General features: G+C 41.4%; 1 protein-coding gene across 5 annotated transcripts in view; it reads left to right on the top strand.

Annotated features, from left to right (window-relative positions):
* Window positions 1–8,503, top strand: part of LOC143100007 (interleukin-1 receptor type 1-like) — a 47,636-nt gene extending 39,133 nt beyond the window's left edge. For 2 of the 5 annotated variants that reach the window (XM_076262934.1, XM_076262938.1), the window contains 2 exons: window positions 3,702–3,854; window positions 6,779–8,503. In XM_076262934.1, the coding sequence (XP_076119049.1) occupies window positions 3,702–3,854; window positions 6,779–7,425 (800 nt within the window). In that variant the 3' untranslated portion in view covers window positions 7,426–8,503. Of the gene's footprint in view, window positions 1–3,701; window positions 3,855–6,456; window positions 6,474–6,778 lie in introns of all 5 variants that reach the window. The other 3 variants (XM_076262935.1, XM_076262937.1, XM_076262936.1) reach the window with 3 other exon arrangements.
* Window positions 8,504–8,781: the final 278 nt, after the last annotated feature.

Genomic DNA, 8,781 nt, shown 5'->3' with positions numbered 1-8,781 from the left:
ACGCCGTGCAAACCCCTAATATGACAGTCAGTACAAATAAATTGTTAATTCAACATTGATCAAAATTCTTTGTTTTAATACAGTACTGCAGAAACAACAGCAGAATGATACTCAGAACACACTAATGAACACTTAACAACCAATGCAAGCTTGAAGACAAAAAAACTAAGTTGTTGAAATCTATTTTAAAGTTAACCAATAATCAGGGAGAAACCAGATGTCTACTGAATTTGCATTCTTACAGAACTTCTATCTTTTCTATCTATTTATCAGTTTTAATTCTGAACTGGCAGCAACAGCTAGAGGCCTCAGTTAATGGTATTAGGTCAAAATTGGTGGTGATATACACTGAAGAATAAAAGAGTCAGCCCTTCAGATGATCAGTTTTAGACAGAACTTAGGTTAGAATCTTAATTTTCACACAGCACAGGTCTAAAAGCACAGCATATGATTCAAAGGCGTGAATGGTTGACAAATATGATTTCACAGGTATACATGTTCCATATAGTTAGTATAGTCCACACACAACAATATAGTTCAGAATGTATCAGTGTAGATCTCGGATAAGTCTCAGTATGGTTAAATGGTATGTGCACAGATATGTTGAGATAAGTCTCAGTATGGTTAAATGGTATGTGCACAGATATGTTGAGATAAGTCTCAGTATGGTTAAATGGTATGTGCACAGATATGTTGAGATAAGTCTCAGTATGGTTAAATGGTATGTAAACAGATATGTTGAGATAAGTCTCAGTATGGTTAAATGGTATGTGCACAGATATGTTGAGATATGGTCACATGTTTGTAAGAATGTATGTTAGTAGGTATGTTGCTAGCAACATTGTCAGAGATGTATGGTTGACAGGTGTGCACACAGACCGGCACACACGTAATGTAATATACGGTCCAAAACAAAGAATGTCTGCAATTGTACAATTGTTCAATACAACTAAGGAGGGAAGCTGTTACATTACATTAGGCTGACACATTTTTAACCTAACGACTAACATGGTAAACAGTTTAATAGGGGTGTGAATCTCTTATGTAAAAGACGATACGATTCACATCTAGATACATGGGCACGATTCGATACAAGAAAAGATATATGCTCATAAAAAACGATTCAGTACGATTCGATGCGATTCGATGCAATTCGATGCAGTTGAAGAATGGAAAGCATTCTGAAAGATTTTTTTATCATTTGCTTAAGGTGCTTAATTTTATGTTATCAATTATCATGGTCATGTCAATTAGGCAAAAACAAATGTTTGAATATGATTATCTAAACTGAGGTTTGTATCATATACTGTAATGAAATGAAAAACGAATAGTCTACATTTCAGTCAAACACAGCAGCCAAATACAACATTATTTATAGACTTTATAGATTTTATAGAGTTATATCTGATTGTTTTCAAGGAGCTGTAGCCTATTGTTGAGGTAAGACAATACCGAAATAAAATAAAACAGTGCTTAAGACAATCTGGGCCTTCTCATTTAGCCTACATGAATAAAATAGGCCTACATATCAATGAACTGGGCCTATTTTGTTCCAAGCCTGATTGAATATGAACAAAATAATGATAATTTGTGCATCGTTTTAGCAGCAAGGGCCAAATTATTCATTAACATTAAGGAAATCCCTTCATCAAACGTAAGGCTACTCTACATACTATCATTGCTGTTTAGTAATGCTATAGTACATGTTTAATTTCGCGCTGGATTTTGAAAAACAAAAGAGTAAAAACTGTCAAAAAAACGACCGAGTGCGAGTTGTCACATGCTTAAGTTGCAGTAGATGTATGGATAATGAAGTCCTTTGAAAACTTTGGGCAATGAATGTAGCCCGAAACGAACTGCATTACCCACAAATCCGTGCATCGTGTAGTTTCAAAACCGGAAGTGGGATGAACGCGCTGCTTGCAACGTAAATGAGAGTCTGAGCGAGCAGAAAAGGTTGTTAACCGATTCGTAACAAGTAAATCGATATAACGACCGGTTCATTTCTTTTTTATTCCGATACGGGGCTTCACATATCGATGTAGCCGTATCTTACACGTTAAAAACGGATACCGATACGTATCGGTTAATCTTTAAACCCCTACAGTTTAAGCTTTTTAAACAATTCTCTCAACAATTTTAGGACAATTAAAAAAAAGGTAGAGTACAATACAATTGTTGCACCATCAAGCTGCTGGTAGTTAAATACTAGCCTATAATATTAAATTGCAAACAAAGCAGAATTCTGTATTTTATTGTTTTCAGTTTAAGGATAGTTGATAGCTAATCATATTTTTTTTTTATATAAAACGTAAACAGTTAGTAGTTGAAGGCAAAGGGTTTGTAGGGTTGCAAAAGGGTTGCTGTTGATAAGCATATGAGTCATTTGGAGACATTTTTTAAAATTATATATATATTAAGTGCTTTATGTACCCATTAATCAACAGTGGTGGTTAACCTGCAACACGGGCTTTAAGGACGGATAATTTTGATACTAAGTATCTTGATAACCAACTACAAACATGAATCATGGGTTTCATGAGGTCCCTTCACACAGTATAATCAAGCACCATGCAGTCTGCATTCTAGGTGCTTGATAATACACCTGTGGAAAGTGAGCTGATGTTGAATAGAAACCAATTCTGTGGTTTACGTTAACGTTCTAAAACGCTGCTGGTTAGTAATGAGCAAATGTAACGTTAGCTTAGCTGGGAGCCAACGTTATGTTACGTTTGATTGTCGTTAATGTTAGCTATCGAAACCTAACGTTAACGTTACCTAACGTTATAACATTAGTTTAGCTATTTGTGACCCATCATTTTATACATATTTAACGCTAACGTTACATAACATAATGTTTGACTCAAATACCAAAAACCGGAACACTTACCTTGTCTGTAATTAGAGAAATGTGCCTCTGAAGGAGAGTTTTACGAGCAAATAAAGTGACCACGGCACAGCAGCCGAAGACGTTCAGAAGATTCACAGCTCCAGTGGTCAGCTGTTGATTGCTTTCAGCTGCAGGTCACGTCATAATGCTAAAAGTTGCCGCAAAGGCGGTCAATGTTAACTCTATGAGAATTTCTTGCTCTTTTATCGTAAATATCTCAAAAAGTATAAAGTTTACAAAAGTGAAAAATACATTGGACAAATCTCTGTTACAAGACCTTTGTAGGAGTGTTTGAATGACGTCAAACGGTTCAGTGGTTTTAGAGCCTTTGAATGTCAAAGTTGGTCGAAAGAAGAAGAATAATAATAACAGCGATAATAGTCCATTGCATTTACATGCAATGCAATCAAGTAATGCCCAGCAATGTAACTATGATCTGATTACACATTTTATATAGTTATATACTATAGTTACTTGAGTTTGTAATCTGATAACATAATCTAGATTACATTTAATCCATTACTACCCAACCCTGCATAACACATACACACACACACACAAACACACACTTTGCCCTCTGCACAAACAATACGGTGAGACACACACTCTCTCTCTCTCTCTCTCTCACACACACACACACACACACACACGCACACACATTTAACTCTGTAATACGTTTACCATAGGGTTATACTTTATGTATACATTTATTCTTTCATCTCTATCTCTCTCTCCCTCTTTCTCTATCCCCTCTCTCTCTATCTCTATCTCTCTCCCTCTCTCTCTCTCTCTTTATCTCTCTCTCCCCTAGATGGTAAGCTTTATGATGCGTATGTTAGTTACCCAAGTGGGAACAGCGTTTCCATGGCAATGACCTTTGCTCTTAGGGTTCTCCCCGAGGTTCTGGAGCGTAACTATGGTTACAAACTCTTCATCAGAGGCAGAGATGACCTCCCAGGTGAAGGTGCGTTCATGCGCTCACACACACACACACACACACACACACACACACACACACAGGCACATATGCACGCACAGAGTAAACACACACACACACACAGAGTAAACACACACACACAGACACACACATATGCACGCACACACACACACACAGAGTAAACACACACGCGCACACACACACACAGAGTAAACACACACACACACAACACACACACACACACGCACACACACACACACACACAGAGAGTAAACTCACACACACACACACACATACACACACATATGCACGTACGCACTTACACAGACACACAGACACACACAGAGTAGACACACACACACATATGCACGCACACACACACACACACAGAGTAAACACACACACACAGAGAGTAAACACACACACACACAGAGTAAACACACACACACATATGCACGCACACACACACACACAGAGTAAACACACACACACATATACATGCACACACACACACACACAGGGTAAACACACACACACACATAGATACACACACATAGACATACACACACACACACACATATGCACGCACGCACGCACACACACACACACATACACACACTAGGGGTGGAACGGTACACAGAAATCACGGTTTGGCTCATACCTCGGTTCCGACATCACTCAATGAATGTCGACCTGACAAAAAAACTGTAACATACTTAGGCACCCGTCAGAGCTCAGGCAGGGGCTACAGAACTAAAGAACTCTCGGACCTAACAGTCCGCATTACATTAACGAATTCACATGCTAGTTTTATTTATTTTTATACCGTATAGTCTCCGCATTACATTAATAAATTCGAACGCGAGTTTTATTTATTTTTATACCGTGTATTCTCAATGCGAATACATGTACCATTCCACCTGTAACACACACACACACACACACACACACACACACACACACACACACAGTCAGGCAGTCGTGGCCTACTGGTTAGAGCTTCCGGTTCGGTCCCCAACCAGTAGGAACGGCTGAAGTGCCCTTGAGCAAGGCACCTAACCCCTCACTGCTCCCCGAGCGTCGCTGTAGCAGGCAGCTCACTGCTCCGGGTTAGTGTGTGCTTCACCTCATTGTGTGTTCACTGTGTGCTCTGTGTGTTCACTAATTCACGGATGGGATAAATGCAGAGACCAAATCCCTTGTATACGCAAGGGAAACCTGATTTAAATGTACACATACACACACAGACACAAACACACACAGACACATACACACACAGACACATACACACACAGACACACACAGACACATACACACACAGACACATACACACACAGACACACACAGACACATACACACACAGACACACACAGACACATACACACACAGACACAAACACACACAGACACATACACACACATACACATACACACACAGACACATACACACACAGACACACACAGACACATACACACACAGACACACACAGACACATACACACACATACACACACAGACACAAACACACACAGACACATACACACACATACACACACAGACACACACAGACACATACACACACATACACACACAGACACAAACACACACAGACACATACACACACATACACACACATACACACACAGACACATACACACACAGACACAAACACACACAGACACATACACACACATACACACACAGACACACACAGACACATACACACACAGACACAAACACACACAGACACATACACACACATACACACACAGACACACACAGACACATTCATGCTCCCTCAGGTGTCTCTGGGTCCCCTCAAGCAGGACACAGCTACCAGATTAAGACAAAGGACACAGCTACCAGATTAAGACAAAGGGCACAGCTACCAGATTAAGACAAAGGGCACAGCTACCAGATTAGGGAAAAAGACAGCTACCAGATTAGGACAAAAGACACAGCTACCAGATTAAGACAAAGGACACAGCTACCAGATTAGGGAAAAAGACAGCTACCAGATTAGGACAAAAGACACAGCTACCAGATTAAGACAAAGGACAACAGCTACCAGATTAGGGAAAAGGACACAGCTACCAGATTAAGACAAAGGACACAGCTACCAGATTAAGACAAAAGACACAGCTACCAGATTAAGACAAAAGACACAGTTACCAGATTAAGACAAAGGACAACAGCTACCAGATTAGGGAAAAGGACACAGCTACCAGATTAAGACAAAGGACACAGCTACCAGATTAAGACAAAAGACACAGCTACCAGATTAAGACAAAGGACACAGCTACCAGATAAGGGAAAAGGACACAGCTACCAGATTAGGACAAAGGACACAGCTACCAGACACATCTACCAGATTAGGCCAAAAAACAGCTACCAGATTAGGTCAAAAGAGTCCCATTTCTCCTTTAGTTTCTTTAAGTTGCCGAATCCAGTTTGTCATTGTAGTATTGTTAGTTTATTTATTCGTGTATTAACTTTTTCACTTGCTTGTTTATGTTGTTGATCGTTGATTGCCCTTGTGGTCACTTAGTTAAAGTGACTTGTGTAGTACCACAGCACCATCTAGAGGCAGACTGTGTCATTACACTCACATGTCTGTCATGTTATTTCAGATATACCATCTTTGAAGGTTTGTTGTATTTCATTTGAAATCCTTGTCGTACTCCTGAAGGTTTCCTTCCTTACATATGTTAGAATGTTTAACTGGTGATTGGCTGGCACACCAGAGCTGATGCCGCTGCTGATTGGCTGGTATCGCAGGCTGTGTTTGCTCAAGTGAGCTTTTGATTGGCCAGTAGTGATAGGGGAGTGCTTGTGATTGGCTTTGGTGCTGCATGATTGGCTGTTTGTTGCAGGGTGGGGGAGCTAGTCTGCATGGCCTGGAGTGTGGAAGTGTTTTAACTAACTTCCTGTCTTTCCCATGATCCTTTGCAGCTGTGTTTGACGTCATCGATAAGGCTCTGGCGAAGAGTCGTCGACTCCTCATCGTGCTGGATGGAACAAAGATGGACACACACACACAGACACACACACCTGCACACACGGAAACACACACGCAGACACACACACCTGCACACACGGAAACACACACGCAGACACACACACCTGCACACATGGACACACACACGCAGACACACACACACACAGCTGCGCACACGGAAACAATCCCACTTACACACACACACACACAGACAGGCATGCAGTCTAACACATACACACAGTTAGACACACGCACAGACACACACACACACACACTCCTGCAGTGGGAGCCAGAGCAGGTGTGTTTTGAGCGCACGTTGGGTCAGTATGAGGCTCTGGTGAGCTCTGGGCTGAAGGTGGTCATCGTCCAGACGGGAGAGGGGGGGTCCAGCTTGCCCCTCCCACTGAAGCTCCTCACACGCTCCACACGCCCACTCCACTGGCACACACACACACACTCACACACACACACACACTCACACACACACACACACACACATTCGCCACCTCAGCAACGCTTCTGGAAGGAACTGAGATACCGCATGCCAGCACCTCGGAGAACAGTTTCTGAAAACACACACACACACACCACTGCTGTCTGACACACACACACACACCACTGCTGTCTGACACGCACACACACACACACACCACTGCTGTCTGACACACACACACACACACCACTGCTGTCTGACACACACACACACCACTGCTGTCTGACACACACACACACACACCACTGCTGTCTGACACACACACACACACACCACTGCTGTCTGACACACAAACACACACACACACCGCTGCTGTCTGACACGCACACACCACTGCTGTCTGACACACATACACACACCACTGCTGTCTGACACACACACACACACACACCACTGCTGTCTGACACACACACTTACAGTACCTCTTTGTCTGAATCACTCACAGTAACACACAAGGATGTGTGTATTTCAGATGTCTGTAAGGGTTTTTGATCAGATAGTATATTTCAGATGTTTGTAATGGTATTTGACATGCATATTAATGTTTACATTTACATTTGATGTGTACTCTTATTTTGCTTTTATTTACCTCATTCTCAACATGACCACTTCCTGTGGGTGTGTACAGTAAACAAAGGTGACGTACCCCAGAGGAATGGGACTCCTACTCACAGAAAAGCCCCAATAAAGCAAAGCTATTCTGCGGCTCTTTTAGAAGAGTACTGGAATCAGCAGTTACTTGTTCATAAGTAATGTATCAACAAAAGCCTTCTGTGTGTCTACAGCTGAATCCCAATCTCAAACCTCAGGTCTAAGCCCTGAAACCTCAAGACTTACTTGACTTACATCACGCCTTGCTGATCCTGGCACTCACCAGCCGTCTTGAACTGACACGTAACTGTTAAAAACAGCACTCACTGATGCACTTATTCTTACTGTACTCTACCGTTTTTTAAATTGTCCTAAAATTGTTGACAATTGCTTTAAAACTTAAACTGTTTACCATTTTGTTAGACGCTTTGGCTAAAAATGCGTCAGCCAAATGTAATGTAATGTAATATAATGTAAAAGTGACATCCGTTGAAACCTGAAGACTTAAGTGACATCCCAAGGCGCCTGCCTGTATGTGAACCAGACGTGAACGGTAATGTGTTTCTTTTTAATAAACTGCCTGTACACTTACAAAGTTCTCAATACTTCGGTTTACATGTAGAGATCCTCATTATGCTACTGTGTAAGTGTGGTGCTATTTTGAGCCTTGTTAGTGGTATAGAAATAGCGATTTCTTTCTACTGTAGGTGTGCCCCGAAGGCTAGCGTTAAACGCTAATTAGCGGTTTGCAATAAAACTGGTCACATTCGACTATCATGAAAACAAATCCCAGCGAACGGTCGGACTCGGTACACATGTGTTATTAACCCCTAAGTTCATTTTGCGCCGGAATTGTCCTTTAAGTGACATCCG

This window comes from Alosa pseudoharengus, unplaced genomic scaffold, assembly GCF_046254945.1.
Source record: "Alosa pseudoharengus isolate Yale_2024_CS ecotype anadromous, Long Island Sound unplaced genomic scaffold, YU_APseudo_1.1 YU_APseudo_1.1_scf_3, whole genome shotgun sequence".
NCBI lineage: Eukaryota > Metazoa > Chordata > Actinopteri > Clupeiformes > Clupeidae > Alosa > Alosa pseudoharengus.
This window is presented reverse-complemented; position numbering and strand designations above follow the sequence as displayed.